Below are 16,883 nucleotides of genomic sequence, written 5' to 3'. Positions count from 1 at the left end.
TCATGCGTCCCATAGACAACCATGTTACAGAAAAATTTTGACTTTGATGACTTCATTAATATGCATACCACGCCCATCAAAATCTAATCTGTTCTTGCCATTTGATGTCTGAAGTTATGTACAAAATTTGGTTTAAATCTGTCCAGCCGTTCTTGAGATATTGTGTATACAGATAGACAGACAGACAGACACAGACATCGCTAAACCATAAGCCCACGTGTGACACATGTGAGCTAATAAAAACCAAAAATATCAAAGGACTTGCAATACACAGCAGATTAACTTTACATCTTAAGAGGAATTCGAAAAATAAACTTCATTTTCAAATTCTCTAAACAGCTTTGGTTTCAGACTCTTCAGAACATGAAGCAGGACATTGTGCATGTTATTTTCCGTCTGTACATCTAGGACACAGTGTAGTTGTGTTCCCTAAAGGACTATAATCGTTACTCAAAGGTCTTCAGTCTTCAAATAATGTGTGGATGGCAAGTTATCAGAGGCGTAATAAAGCAGTAGCAACATCTACATTTTTCCTAAAGTATTAATTATGATATCCTTGACTTCAAGTTAACAATGAATGACGACAATCATCAGTCCAGAGGATTCAGACAGAGAGACTTTCGACAAGTGCAAATTTTGGAATGACTTCATGAGGTAAGTTGGTAATTACATCCCCACAAACACCTGAATTCAAATATCAAAGCAGGTACTTCAGAGTCATAATTTATTGAAAAGCCATCATGCAAATTTTTAAATCAAGACAAACAATACTCGACACAGTTCTAGTTAAACAGTAACACAAAATCCTATGCATCTCAATTTGTCACTTTTGGTTCCTTAGTACTGGGTATCAGTTATAAGATCCTCAAATTTGATCTATAGATGGATATGTGGACAGACCAACAGACAGATAAACACACACAGACTACCACATTGGCTCTCCAGTGCGCTTTGGGCACTGGAGTTAAGAAATGAACGCAATCAATATCTGATGAAAAGAAGAGTTTATTGCACAATAGAAGTAATATGGCAGTTGACATGGTAACAGTAAAGATATGAGAAAATTACATTACCATTTATTTTCTCTACACATGAAAAAAATTCATCAAATTGGTGGAAATTATCCTATATTACAGTGAAAATGCTTACATTTTAAGAATTGCACCTGGACAAGCGCTGTAGTGTATCTTTGACACAAGGAGTAAGTGCAGCAGATCGTCATGGCAATCTACATGCTCATCCTTTGTAATTTTAGAATCCTCTACAACCAAGTTGTTCATTCAATGTGAGTATTGGTTGGCATGAATTCTAATGATATCACTTTCTATGCTAGACAGTGTGGAACTGTCCATCCCTGGGACTCATCAATTAGATGATGTGACATTACTGTCAGCAATCCTGGAGATATTCCATTCCATGATGGGGGTATCCTGACACTTGCACATCATGTGTTATTTCGAGGGACACCATTTGAAATTTGTCCTGTACTTTTCAACGGTGATTTTGGACTGAGATAGCAGAGTGCCGCACAACAACTTCATTATCAAGCATGCAAATTTATTGAACATCAAAATTACTTCAGATATTTAACAATTAAGTCTAGATGCAGAACCAAAATGTATCTGTTTCATAAGCAAATAGATGCTAGTGTATGTATATGTATTTGTGTGTATGTATGCATGCATGTAGATAATTATATAGGTAGGTATATAGGTATGTATGTATGTAGGTATGTACAGTATGTGCGTACAGTATGTATGTATGTATGTGTGTGTATGTGTGTAGTATGTATGTATGTACGTACAGTATGTATGTATGTATGTATGTATGTACGTACAGTATGTATGTATGTATGTATGTATGTATGTATGTGTGTATGTATGTATTTAAGTATATATGTATAAGTAGATGTGTGCATGTGTGTCTATAGTTTAGGTGTGTGTGTACATGAATGGTAGCCGATGATAATTTAATATTGACTTGTTGATAGTCAATAAGGATTTGAGCTGTCATGGGAGTTAACGTTGATCAGCTTTTTCTAACCTTTTGTCACCACTAAGTATTGGCTAATCCCCATTGTTTTCAATGGGGATGGGTTGAACTATGTATGCAGTAATGGGGGAGAAAGGTGGGTCAATATCCCTGTGAAGAATGAACCGCTAGAGTTTGGCAAATCAGGTGTGTCACTTTAAACATTCAACTTGTCTGAAGAAATGAGTTTGTAGTCAGCTGGTAATTTCTACCCTGTCATCACTGGCTAATCAGCTCTTTATAGGCATTGAGCATGTCAGCTGGACAGTAAAACAAAATTGTGATATCACGGAGGACAAAAATTAATTTAAAAACAGAATTTTACAAAAGTGATCTTTATCGGGTGGCCTAATGAGAACACAGTCCATATACACTACAGAGAAAATATGCATAAAAATTGTAAATAACATAGAAAGAGTCTCAGGTAAGTTATTCTTTGTCAGTGGTTATTGTAACATTGCAGATGTATTCTGTATTTTCGTGGAGTTCATGTCAAAAGAGTCAATACAAGGTGATAAGTTGCCACTGAAAATACAACAGTATTTAAATTAACAAGAGAAAAGGATTCCCCTAGATCTAGAACATTATCTTGTCAACTTCTCATAATATGGTTTAAATTTTCACTGGTAAATTTGAATGGAAATAGCTCGGCGTTTCTAATCAGCAAGCACTATGAAAGCAATGGTAGATTATTCTGTTAACTTATTTGAATTGCTTTTATTATGTTTGCAGTTGTTCCAAAAATGTTTCACTTTGATGTTGAATATGACACAAATGTCATATGCTTCGAAGGTCAAAAGTCAAAACCCAAATGTTGTATGCTAATGACATGCTAATGTTTAACTTTTGATACAGTCTACTGACGCTCTGCTTAGCTCTGAGTGGCAGGGCTGTGTGTTGCCGGCTATAGGTTGGAAGCCTATAGCCACAGCCCTGCCACACAGAACATCTGACACTCATAATTTGTGAGACCACTGCCCATCTACCACTGGTCTAGAAACACCCATTGATCAAAGGTGTGATTTTACCCTTACTGAAGAGACGAGGCTTGACATGGATTTGTCTCGGCATTTGATGTCCCTTCTTATCACAAAGAAGTGAATGACTTGTGAAACTTGGATAAATTGGTGATTCATGTTTTTAAAAATATAATAAAATATTCTTTGATGTACTCAGTCAAATGTCAACTTTGAAATGGAGAAACCTTTGATCACCCTCATTTCCTGTTTGATTTCACATCCTGTGTTGGGTTATTTACAATGCAGCAATTTTGTCACCCTTCATACTTGTTACATGTAAGTGTAGTAGCCACAAAACTTGAAAGAATTCTCAGTTTGAAGTCTGTTGTCTGTTGAAGATAAAATGGCCTCAAGTTTGTGATATTTTATATCAATAGCATGGAAAATGTGAAAAAATGTTGTAATTTAAGGGTAAAATGACATGTAAGTAACATGCATAGCATTCAATGAGGTGATATACTGAAGTGTTGTTCATCCTAATCGAGCTCTGTTACAAAGAAAGCAGCCATGTTTCCAGACCAGTTTTAGAGGGACTGTGGCAAGACCCTTTCTTGAATATCATTTCATTTGGCTGAAATAATGATTAACATACATAAGTATCACATATATCTGTCAGTACTTGAGCGTGTAAAACAGACTGAAAATTACAACTTTCAAGCAATAAGTAAACTTAGTCCCAGACAGCAACTATGATCAGTGATAAAATAGACCCTTTTAAAATGATTGTACCACACATGAAATGCCATTTGACATATCATTGAAAGTTGCATGAGATTACATAGAGTACAGAAAGATGGTTGTCTTACCACTGGTAACTGTTGAAAATAACCTGATGAACAAATAGAACAACTCTTAGTCTACTTGAACATGGACAAAACAAGCTGTGATATGATTTGCTTCAATAATAAAGTGAAGGGGGTTGGTGAGGGAATGCACGTTGAATTATGATAATTCATATTGAAAAACTTTCATCTTATACAATAGAGGGATCATCTTCAACGTCAGGCTTTAAGTCAAACTGTGTGCTAGCTGACAACACAAACAGAAGAAAACCTTACAAAGTTGAAAATTGGAAAGCAAACAAACTGTTCAGAATCCAAATGTGATAAAGCAGACCATGTGAGCTTCAAATTGACGCTATAAATTCTGAAAATATTTTACATGAGAGAATTATCAAGTGACAATGCGACTTACAAAGTTGGACTTTTCCTGTACAAGTGGAACTGCTTCAACACAGACTGTCAGATACATTTTAGTTCACAATACCGAACATCACTCACTATACAGTGACGATGACAATGAATTAACACAGCTCAAGAGAAGATAAGAAAGTGTTTGACTTGCAGAATTATAATACAGTATATTTCCTTGTCTGTGCTAGATAGTGTAAATGATTTTTTGAAAGTAAGAAATGTTTTTTTACTTTTTCAAAGAATTCCTATCATACAAGATATCATTAGAATACATAATTTTACAATACATAAGTTCATAGATAGGTGTAAAGATTTTTAAAATTGCTGATATTTTTGTCACTTGCATGAAATTTGCACAGAGTTAGTGACTAGTATTAAAGAACAGTTGGTCGAAGTATTACCACCAACCTGTTTATCTACCGAAAGAGAGAAACAGCTTTGCAGCTGATAGAGGGCGCCATTTATCTCAAATATACATGGACTACACGGTCCACAGTAACCAGCCTTTAAATTCCTTGGTGATAGTATCTAGTTTAGGTAATTATTTAGCCAACTTAGCGAGAAATTGATACTTTTGGGACAATATCAAACACAAAAGAACAAAAAAGTTCATTATTGCAAAGGAGCTAAACAAAATACTTTTTTACACATTACTATTAATATATATACATTGTATGTTAGGTGTTAATGAAGTTAATTATGAGTTTTTGATTATATGCGTACCTGGTCCATCTATCTACAAATCTAAGCTGAACAAAGAAAGTTTTGAGCATGAAAATAGATTCTATTTTTTCATTCACTCTCCAAACATACCTGTTTGTTCTTTTCTGTTGGCTGCTACTGGTCATGTGACCAAGGTTCAAACCTTCTGTAACACTATACAGTAACATGGCATGCAAAGGGGTTCTTCGTATTGGGAGCTGCTATTGGTCCAAACATATTACATCTCAAGAACAAGGCGAATTCTGTCCAATTACTATATTACAACATGACATCAATATGATCATGAAAATGAAGAAAAGTTGCAGAGTACCATCAAACATTACTTCAAAATATCAGAGAAGCGGTATAGAAATGCTGCAGATATTGAAATTTCACGAGAAAATTGAGATCAAGAGAAGTGAATCTATGCCAAGTTAGATTATATTACTACACAGACTCCAGATTTTTTGTTGTTCTTTCCTGCGGTCTTACCGCCAGACGGGGAGCTCAGGTTATTATTTGGTCCTTTTTTGTTGGTTTGCTGCGGGGTTGTCCCTACGGCAACCACTTTGCCTTGTTCTATCGTTGGTTGACTGGTTGTGGATTTTCTACCGCCTGCTGGTGGAAATACCACAGACTGTTTGTGGACCAATGGTGGCTTTGGTTTGATTGGTAACACTGACCCAGTATCTGATCAGAGTAAGAACAAAGATAAAATTTGTGAAATACTCTTACGGTACATTTAAAGAAGATCTTTTGCTAAATTTGAAATATAATCTCCATTGAACATTCCATGTATTTTATGATTGGTTTACTCATCCATATGTAAACAGTCAAGCTGCAGCGGTGCTTTCAACCCCCGCCCATTTCCTTATGTATAGGTCCACCTGAAATAATAGGCCTGTACCAAAATTTCGAATGAAAAGATTGCACATAAAGTCACATTACCCTTATACTTCTTATCCATGAAATAATAATACTTTCTTTGATCATTTGTGACGGCGGTGTTCATGACATTGATAAATTTATTAATCATAGAAGATCGATCAAGCATAAAACTGTAATAGTTCATTTTTCTCAAGGTTTTGTGTTGGAAAATAACTTGCGAGTTTACAACTCTTTGAACCTACTTGGGAATAAAGCCCTGCATGATGTCGTGGGTCACCAGGGGGTCAAGGTTCAAGGGGTTGATGGGATCACTGACCTTCATTGACATTGATGTCAACTTGACTCTGTGATTTGACATCTGTTGCTGGACTATTGTGAAGGCACAGTAGAGGGGCATGTCCACCATCTGCAAGCTGTACAATGATATGACTCGCATCAAAGGACATTTCCAGGTTGAGAACCGCTACATGCATGTAGAAAGATGTAATCAGGATGCCGCGTTGTATGGACCACACTCTGAGAGTTCCGTCTTTAGAACCTGTGGGAGAGTGAGAGTGTGAAACTCATAGGGAGACTGTACTAGGATAGAGAGAGTCATTATTCAACAACAATACCAAATTTATTATCAAGTAATTATGCAAATATCTGATATCACAGGTGGTCTCAACACACAACAATAATTGTTTGTAAATTGTGAAAATGCAAATTTATCACAATTACGATGCAGAATAACAAATTTAAAATACACCGGTAATTTTTTTACAGGAGAGGTGAGAGAGGATATACATGAGTATGACAATATCTGGCAAACTGATAAGTGTTTGTGAATTTTGTGTCTTCAATAGAAAATAGGATTGTCTAATTTGACTTAGTAAACTCAAGTACAGCTATTGTTGACTCAAATAAAAGATATGTTGTTGATGTTCAAAAAAAATTGAGAAATCGAAATCGACAAAGTTACAATATTTTTTTATTTTTAGACAAGACTGACGATTAAAAATATTAAAATTATTTTGTCACAATGCAAGGAGAGACATTCAGAAGAGCTACATGGCTTAAATGAGAGAATCAGTCTGTCTGTCTGTTTGAAACTTTCAAAACCTGAGTGATTTTCTAAGAGGTTTTATATCAATATAATTGCTAACTATAATACCTGATATAGCAATGCTGCCATCAGTGGTCATTCTGACATTAGTGACAGTGTCTGTGTGTCCTGTTAGCCGTCTCTCCACCTCACCGGTCATCATGGCCCAAATGATGAGGGTATTGTCGGCCGAACCAGACACCACGTGACGATTATGGTCAGCTACTGCCACACAGGTAACCCCTGCTTCATGGTCGGCAAGAATCTGAAATTTCAAGAGATTCTCTTTAAAGTTGAAAATTGATTTGGAAAACTTTTCAATCTGCAAAAAAGTTTCCTTTTCATAGTGATCTTTTTACGATCGAGTATACACACATGATATGTCAAAAATGTGACACCAGATATTATGGATGACATTACAACAACTCACATACGATATGTTCACGGCTTATGAAACACTAGAAATCTCTTCTTGGTGTTACATTGGTCTTTGGCTTGCAATTATGCACGTGTCTCATTGTGTGTGCAAGCATGCTTAATTTGTTTTCAATTGTCAATGCTGAAGATGTTTCATTTCCCTAGAAATATATGAAAACAAGATGACTTTCAATTTGAAGAGGCATAATCGTTCTTTTCCATTGATCCAACTTTCAATGAAAGGAAAAAGTGTCCCCTATAAATATCGATACACTTGAATTAAAACTATTTGATAGACACTAACAAATTTGGAGATAACATATATGGTGAGAACGTAAAAAAATTCACATTGAGCAGACCAATTTTCAAAATGACTATTTTTGATCAGAAAATACTAATAATAAACACTAAGTAGAGAAATTGTGAGATTTGATAACGCAGTAGGAAAGTCCAAACAGTAACCTTACCTGTGTAATCTTGCCGGTTTCAATTTCCCAGACTTTCAGAGATGTGTCCTCTGATCCTGTTATACAGAACTGGTTGTCCTTTGTCACTGTGAAGCAAGTGATTGGTTCAAGGTGTCGGATGGTGTGAACTGATTTGCCGTCGCCAACCTGCCAGATCTTCATCCGTTCATCAGCATCTCCACTGATGCAGAATTCACTGCTCGGTGTCGTGTTGACCATCATGGATGGACCGCTGCATGAGAGAATGACTTCTCCTGATTCAGCGTACCACACTTTGATGGTGTTCTTCATGTCTGCTGATAACACACGTTGATTATCACTCAAGATGCGCACGGTTGTTATTTTGTCTCGGTGTTCACAGAATGTGACAACGACTAAACCAGTGACGACACTCCACACTTTGACAGTCGAGTCTTGTGATCCTGTAGAGAGATAGAATTTGCACTGAGTGAACATCCGCCGTAAACTTGAAAAATAATGCAAATATCTACAATCAGTTTGTATTGCTACTAGTGGGGTCTAATCTGCAACTTATTTCCTTTTTGGTTCTTTATCAGACATGACAGTGGCAAAAGCATGCTTCATAAAATATTGTAAGAACATTTCTGACAGTGCGGTTTGAAAATATTGAAATAAGAATATCTCTTCCAGAGAAGCAAAGTAATTGGAATGATATCAAAAGATTGCAACATTCACCGTTTGGACAAAGAATGGTAAATGTACATATATATACTGGTATTTACCTAAAATAAGTAAAACTATATTATTCACATAGTAAGCATGTTCCAATCTGAAGCCAATCCATAAGTTATTGAAATATAGGATGCAAGTACATATTTATTGTCTTTAGGTAATGTACACCTGAACAAACACTCATCAAGATAATTCATTACTACCATTTCATAATTGCAATGAATGATTAGGCTAAAGTAAGTAAATTTTTTATTTTGCGTTCACTCTTATTATGTGAGGTCGGCAGGTAAGCTGTCTAAAAACACACGGGAAAATTCAGTAGCAAATCAATTTGCCTTTATCTTTGTAATTTTTTCACACATTCCTGTATGCTTATAGAGGGTACTGATTTACATCATCACATGGTTTAACCCTTCACCAAAATGGTTTGGTCCAAACCCATTATTTTCTATGGTAAATCTGGACCTCTAAATAGGGAAACGGGGGTGAAAAGGTTAATGCTTGTAATATGTACAGTACAGAAGTATTTTATCACTATGTAAAAATCATGGCTTGATTTTATGGATATTTTCTTATAGAATTTTCATTGTCAGTGAAAAAGCTAGGTTGTATGGACGCAACACAAAGAATTTACCTACTCTGGCCTTCCTGAAATATCATTTTCACTGTTCGAATGTTTTGTACGTATATACAGATCACAGTACTGTAGATTTCCCGTAATTCATTGCGATTTGTATCCTCGGAGATACCTGAGTGAAGTCTACTATGTCTCCCATGTGTAGACAAATTCACAGACTATTTATCAAATTTTGAAAACGTACTTTTATGCACACCATTCCTCTAAATTCTCATTTTAAATAATTTGGAAAACTATGCATAATTGAGAGAGGAGATAGCATTTTTGTAAAATTTGCCACAGATTGTGTCCTCAGCCATACAAAATAATGTGATGGAAAGTAGGGAGACTAGTTGCACCTCTTTTATGAAACACAAGGATATTGATTTTTTGCAATGGAAGTGACAAAAGAAATTTGCATGCTAAGTTTTCTCAGAGAATGACCCTTTCAGTTCATCATAACTTGCTGCCTAAAAAGTATGGCATTTGTAGTCCCTGCAGAATGTGACTTTTATGGTTGTTTAGTGGTTACTTTCAAACTTTCACTGAAATATCTAAACGTACTTTTACTAGATATTGTTTTAAAATTATTCTGATGCTGCACACCAGTGGTTACATGCAGAACTGAAAAAGTTTTAGAAAAGTAACCTTAAAGGATACAAATCAAAGAGTATTGTGGGTAATTTATTGTACTGTGCAGATGCTTTCTTTATCATCAGCTTGCTTAACCCTTTGAGTGTCAAAGTCAATTTCCGTCACCTTTACAGAATATACCTCAGTCAATTTTTTCAGATTTTTGCCAAAATTTTGATCAAGCACTGTAGCCAAGGAAATAAGATTTCCATTTGATCCAAAATTATCAAAAAATTACAGAAAAATTCATAAAATTTAATAAAATGTTGCACTAAAATTTTGGTGGAAAAAACTGCAGCACTCAAAGGGTTAATATCCCAACAATATGAGAGAATGGCCTTACCGGACACAGCAAAGGTACAGTCCTCTGATAGGTCAACACTGGTGACTGGTCTTTCATGTTCCTCCAATGACTGTACAATCTGACTGATTTCTAGATTCCATATCTTCAGTGTGCAGTCTTTAGAGCCAGTGATTGCATAGCTTCCATCCTTTGATATGGCTTTGGATAAAAAAAAGGTAAGTAAGAATATATGTAGACTGAGACTTTATAACCCTTTCACCACCATGGTTTGACCCAACTCTATTGTTATCAATGGTGATTGTGGACCTGTTCACAAGGAATCGGGAGTGAACAGCTTAAAAGTCACATCTATCCATTTTTTGTACAAATCAGGAAACTTTAAGTTAGTTTTCCTAAGTCACATTTGTTAAATTTTAAGAATCTAATTTTTATATTTGATTCAAACCATCAAAGCAACAAAACATTTGTGATGGTTTTCATTGTAGTGCCAAAAAATTAGATTTAAAAATTGATTGGACATCTTTGAAAGGAAAGGCATGAAATTATTTACAACCACTGTGGACACACAAACAATCTGCATGACAATTGACATTCTGATGAAGATATGCTTAGTTTTCAGAAAATCATAAAGTCTATCCAAAATATGAAGTCCAAGGAATGATTCTCTAAACAAATATCAATCCCTTCAAAAATGACACATGCCCAAACAAATGTCGTGCTTTTAACAAAATAAGAGTTGACTTACCCACACAGAGGACTTGGTCTTTGTGGTTGTCAGGGTTGGGGTCATACTTTGGATTTTTATCCAGGTTCCACACCCTGATAGTCTGGTCAAATGATGCTGAGATCACAAAATAGTCATCTTGGGTGACTGTCAAACAAGTTATTGGACTGGTGTGGCCAACAAAAGTTTGGAGGAGATCCCTTTTCTTCAGGTTGTAGACATGGACTACATTCTCAGTTGTCCCAATAATTGCATAGGTACTGTCCTGGGATACTGCAATCGCTGACACCTGTTAAAGGAAGAATTTCTGTAAACTTTGAAAATATCTTTATCATTTTTGTTACAGAAAACATGAATATTTCCTTGTTCTTTCTGCTGATTTGCAGCGTGCTCGGAAAGTTATATCTGATTGGTTGATTGTCACCATTCACAGCAACTTAGGGAGTCTTTTTGTATTATTTAATTATAACGGTAAGATTCAGCCACACAATTGGACATCAGCTTCCGAGATGCTGCACATCAGCCCTGTTCTTTTCCTTGTAATATGCTGAAATGCAAAACAAAGCATGTAAAATATGCAACGTAATTGACCTGTGAATTCCAGTATTGGACTGATATTTAATTTTAACAAATGACAATTCTCAGTACCTAATACGATTTGGCCACCTAAGTGAATCATAAAAGTCTTACGTGGTTCGACCATATTTTCAATATGCCAAATTTCTACTGGTAAAACGCAAAAGATTACAGAAAAGTATACTTTCTATAGGAATTTAATGCCAGAATGCCTAAAAATAAGAAAATATGAATTTGTTTATCAAGTTTCACAAACAAACAGAACTTTTTGCTATGACAGTGATTACATTTGTGTTAAAAGTATTTATGAGATCACTATCTCAAACTCTTGCTGTGATTGGCAGTTGACTTTTACCCATGGTGCATTTAAATATGTAGTTTGACCCCCTAGCACAAGACAAAAGCTACTTAAGGTAAGTATTGGACATTAAACACATACACTACGTTGACTAGTTGAACACTATGTATTTGATAATGATTTTCATTGTAGAACCAGAAATTGTTTTACAAATCATAAAATGAATGAAAATGATGGAAAATACATCAAAAGTTAATGGAGCTTCATCAACAGAGAGCTTGTTAACAATCGTACTCAAACATGTAATTTCATTTTTAATCTTTGTACTGTCACACATCGGTCACGCTTCTGGATGAGCCCTGTCATTTTCAACTGTACAATGAGAAGAGTTGATTGGGAAGTACATTGTAAGTTTGAAATGTTTTCAACTCTATTGATTAGCTGTCATTCAAAATTCAATGTCTACCGAGAATTGTGAATGTGCAATTTTTATTGGGATTTTGCAAGATGGTCTGTAGGATAGCAGGAAACCAATATTTGCCCGATGGCAACATGAATGCAATACTGGTAAACTACTAACGTCAAAACAGATATTGAATACTGTATTCAAAGGACTTCATTGCTGTTTGACAAATTTGTAGACTGAATCAATAACCTTTGACGACAAACAAAAATAAATGTTGCTACAAAGTGACAACAATGGGTACTGATATTGAATCTGATGATGTCGTCATACAAAATTTGAGTTCATTCTTTCTTGTTCAGTTCAGTGTACAAAATTCTTGGGAAAATTAATTGATCTGGGACAGTAACTTTGAAAAGTTGCATGCCCAACCAAGGTGGTAGTAATACGGCTAGTTTTCAATCGGATTCGAACCCACAACATACGGCATCAGTCGTCTAGCTGAGAGGCCACAGACAGAACCGCTCGGCTAAATCTCCACTCCCAAAAAAGAGTGGATACCTGCTCTGATAAATTACTGTGACGCTGTATGCCCACTATAGCTTGCCTCTTATATCAGCAAAGTGACAATTGGAAATCATTTCTACATGTCCATTGGGCACAGCAAGGATTTAAAATGTCACCTTCGATTATCACCAGTAACATATGACAAGACACGACAAATTAGAATATTGCAGATAAAATTTTACATTACCTCCATTCACAGGACATATTTGGATGATAAAGGTGCTGGCATGTTGAAGCATTAAGGTTTATTGTAAAATTTCAGAAAGAATTTAATGTTTTGTGAAAATTTCATTTTGCTATTACCTTGCACTTGTGTTCTTCCAAAGTGTGTATTTCAGTTCCTGTAGTTAGACTGTTCAGTTGGACTTTACCATTTTCACATCCTACCAGGAAACATACACAAAGGTCAAAGGTCATCATTTTGATCATTTGGTACATGTATATGGTCGCGTAGCTGGAACTTTTGAAAATTTTTTTCACTCTTTTTGTTTTCATATAAATTGCAAGTTCTTGTTCTACTAACCGCATAATGTTGAGATACACAGTATTCAGCTTGTCAATTCAGCCTGTACATGTGTAGACTGCCTTGTTATTGTTGACAAGTGAATTTTGGTCTGGACTAGAATTCAAACTAGAATTCTTCTATATAGTTGATGTTTCAACAAGCTTTTGGGAGTAGAACAAGAACTTGCAATTGACATATAAAACAAAAATAATAAAAATAAAAAAGATCATCAATAATTCAGTCTTTTGATTCCTACATATCAGTTACATTGAGTAGTGTATTGTCTATTGGCAATGGAAAGTTTTGTCAAATGATTGCATTATACAGTTTTTTAACTCATTTCTTTATACCCCTATCATTATCTGTGCATTAGTGATCAATGACTTTTTATATTGTCCGTTAAAATACTGGTTTTCCCAAAATGGACACAGACACAGACATGCATGTATAGAAACTCAAACACACAGACAAACAGATCAGAACCCATACCTGAGATAATGAAAGTGTTATCTGGTGACAATATCATGCAAATCACTGAAGATTCAAATGTGTCGATATCCTCCAATAATGTGAAGTCGTCCAAGTTCCACACCTGGGAAACAAACAATACGCTGATTAAAACCATCCATGAATGAAAATAAAGTATGCTATGTCATGCTCCTGAAACTGTAACTTGTAAGTGGACGAAGTTTACTTCTGGAACAGCTTTTAATTATCAAGCTTATCTTAAAATTTTCCATGCAGGGATTTCTCAATGAAACTGATCCTACTGTAATAGTTTGATTTTTTCAATCACGTATTCAACAGCCTTTCTTTGATAAGACTGTCAAATATTGAACTGTGCTGAGCTAAATGTCTGTATACTGATAGTCAGCATCTGCATACCTTTAGTCAAAATCACTGAAAATTTATCAGTTTTCAAAAAGTATTGTGGGTTAGACAAGACCATTTTGGGAAACTCTATGGAATTTTCCTTGCAACATTCACTTTATATACTGTGTATACCTGTATCAGTTTTGACAGTTTTAAATCTAAAATTAATGTTAAGCTCAGAGGAGTATTTCAAAATATTTTATCATCAAAGCCAGTTTAAAAGGCCAGTAGCTGTATTAATTTTTTCATTATTTTTAATTTTGTTTTGTATGTCAACTGCAACTTCTTGTTCTACTATTAAAAGAATGTTGAAACACCAACTACATAGCTGTTAACACACTGTCTGTATGTGTAGAATGCACTGTTATTGTTTACAGTTGAATTCTAGTCTGGACCAGAATTCACTTGTAAACAACAACAATGCAGTCTATACTTGTACAGGCTGAGTTTAAAAGCTGAATACTGTATATCTCAGCATACTTCTGGGAGTTGAAGAATAAACTATGAAAGACAAACATAGTCATCAAAAGATACAGTTACCTGCTCTGTAAGACAAATGTAGATTAAGCCAAAGTAATTAAATGAGACGTTTTGCCTCCCCGGCTGTCACATGCTTTGATTCTAAAATGGGCAATCATAGTACATGGAAACAATCAAGAAAATATAAAACTTGCTTGTGTAAAATTTTCTGAGTGTGTTTTTGAACAGTTTACCTGCTTAATCTCCAAAATTTTAAGTGGAAGTAAAACAAAGAATTCATTTACTCTGTCCTTATTTGCATAGGAAGACAAGGACCAAATAATTTTTCAATAGTTTACCTTTACAGTAGTGTCTGCTGCAGCTGATACTAACACATCATCATAGCTATTAATGGCCAGTGCTGTGATTGGTTTGGTATGCTCTTCAAACGTGTGTAGCTTCTCCCCAGTATCGGCTCGGTATAGATTCAATGAACAATCTGACGATCCACTCACGATTCGATGATCGGTGTGTGAGATGATCAGGCAAGTGACAGACCCTCTGTGGCCCGTCAGCGTGAACAGACTCTTTTCGGTTTCAAGATCCCACATGCGAACTGTTTTATCCGTGGAACCTGTAGCGATGAACTTCTCATCGTGCGACAGTTGCAGACAAGTGATGTCATTTTCATGGCCGTGATACTCACGTATGCGTTCCTTGGATGCGATGTTGTAGACCACCACCACGTTATTGCGTGTCGCACAGATGACATTCTGGTTGTCATGGGTTACCGTCATCCATGTCAATCCCTCACAGGACAAGGTAGTCACAAGGACATCCCTGGGGTTTGGTAACCATGACGACAATGGCACCAGGAGAGGTCGCGTATACAGGTCACACCATTCCATCGCTTGTTGAACCAGATTTTCTAAATCCTCCGGATATTCATCTGAATTGAAGCAAAGAAGGTTATTTTGCTTGCTGAAATATTCTCAAATCTTTTATTATCAGAAAAAATGCTCAGCATGTACTACTGTAATGTTAATAAAGTTACAAATCTCTACAACCGGCATCATAATTTGGTCTACTCAACACCTTCAGATATGTCATTATACCTTTGTGTGAAAAAATGGTGTTGTAAGTGATGTAAAGGTTACAATTAATGAACCGCAGTAAGAGAGAAAGAAAGATTGCAGAAGTTTTTTCAGAAGAGATCAGAAGACTATAGGTACAAGTGCATTAATGAGACGCTCAGCTCTATATTAAGCAGCGTTAATGCACAGAAATATGATAGGAAGAATCTCTAGTAGATACTACTGTTACACAATTAAGGTAAGACTAAAATCTCAAGTCTGACAGAGGAGTGTAGTGTGACAGACAATGAGGATTACTAGAGATGATCAAATATTTTAATACCAGTATGGATTATCAGAAAACCATCAGAGCGTCATTTAAAGTCTACTTTCAAACCTAAATTGTCAAGATCAAGGATGGCATGACTGACCCTATGACGATGCTTACGGTAATATGCGCCTTGAAAATGATAGACTTGAACTTTTGCTTAAACTTTCCTAAACAAAAATTTCAACCTTTCTATTTCGATATCAACAAGACATATCAGGGGTTAGCGTGTACATTTTGGTGCTATAGAAAGAAATAACTTTAAATTTACTGATACTTGAAATTCAAAATGGCCGCCATCCTTGAGTAGAGAAAAAATAAGTTTTCCATTTTCATAAAAACCAGATGGTGAAAACTTTATATATACAGTGATGGTTTCAAAATGAACTAATGAACACAAATGGTAGATCAGAAGCATATTGGACAAATTTGAGTCTGGATATCTGTCCCTGAGGCACATTGTACTTTTTAAGCATAGTCCCTTGTCATGTTTAAAGCTGCAATGCTTGTATGTAATCCAAACGTTCAGTGTCCCCATTGCCTGTCCACATAGAACAACTACCAAAGTAAAGTATTAGAGAAGGGGATCATTCCTGAGAACACATCTTTGATATATGTTTCTCAAAACAAGTTTTTTATCCTCACAACTTGCAAGTTGATTCAACATTTTTATCGGGTTTCTTTCCATGAAAGAAACGAAAGTACAGTGAAGTTTGGCAAAATGAGGGTGATATACTGAGTGTGTCACTCACAGACTCTTACTTCAGTTTTCATTTTGCCATTCATGTCTGTACCATAAAAGCAGCAGATTAGAATTATGCAGCTGCCATATTGTTAAAACAGACAAAACAATAACCAGCATGACTTGTTCAGATTTTTTCTCTGCTTGTACCATATATATCTTGTTCCTTTTGTTTCAGCTATGGTATATTTCATTACATTGTTTTTAACTACTATCAGGTGAAGTGATATTGACAACTGTACTATGAAGAGCTACAAGCATCTACGCAAAACATACTATATTCTACAA

The 16,883-nt window shown here is 35.5% G+C and overlaps 1 protein-coding gene across 3 annotated transcripts in view; it reads right to left on the bottom strand.

Annotated features, from left to right (window-relative positions):
* Positions 1-987: 987 nt before the first annotated feature.
* The window catches only part of LOC139123206 (protein qui-1-like), a 134,997-nt gene continuing 119,101 nt past the window's right edge, over positions 988-16,883 (bottom strand). For all 3 annotated transcript variants that reach the window (XM_070689312.1, XM_070689311.1, XM_070689313.1), the window contains 9 exons: positions 14,812-15,401; positions 13,610-13,712; positions 12,919-12,998; positions 10,793-11,060; positions 10,087-10,245; positions 7,802-8,223; positions 6,987-7,182; positions 6,150-6,371; positions 988-5,635 (listed from right to left, as the gene is read on the bottom strand). In XM_070689312.1, the coding sequence (XP_070545413.1) occupies positions 5,385-5,635; positions 6,150-6,371; positions 6,987-7,182; positions 7,802-8,223; positions 10,087-10,245; positions 10,793-11,060; positions 12,919-12,998; positions 13,610-13,712; positions 14,812-15,401 (2,291 nt within the window). In that variant the 3' untranslated portion in view covers positions 988-5,384. The remainder of the gene's footprint in view (positions 5,636-6,149; positions 6,372-6,986; positions 7,183-7,801; positions 8,224-10,086; positions 10,246-10,792; positions 11,061-12,918; positions 12,999-13,609; positions 13,713-14,811; positions 15,402-16,883) is intronic.

Source organism: Ptychodera flava, chromosome 22 (assembly GCF_041260155.1).
Source record: "Ptychodera flava strain L36383 chromosome 22, AS_Pfla_20210202, whole genome shotgun sequence".
In the NCBI taxonomy this organism is placed as follows: Eukaryota; Metazoa; Hemichordata; class Enteropneusta; family Ptychoderidae; genus Ptychodera; species Ptychodera flava.
Note: the sequence above shows the minus strand (reverse complement) of the source record. Positions and strands in the feature narration are given on the sequence as shown.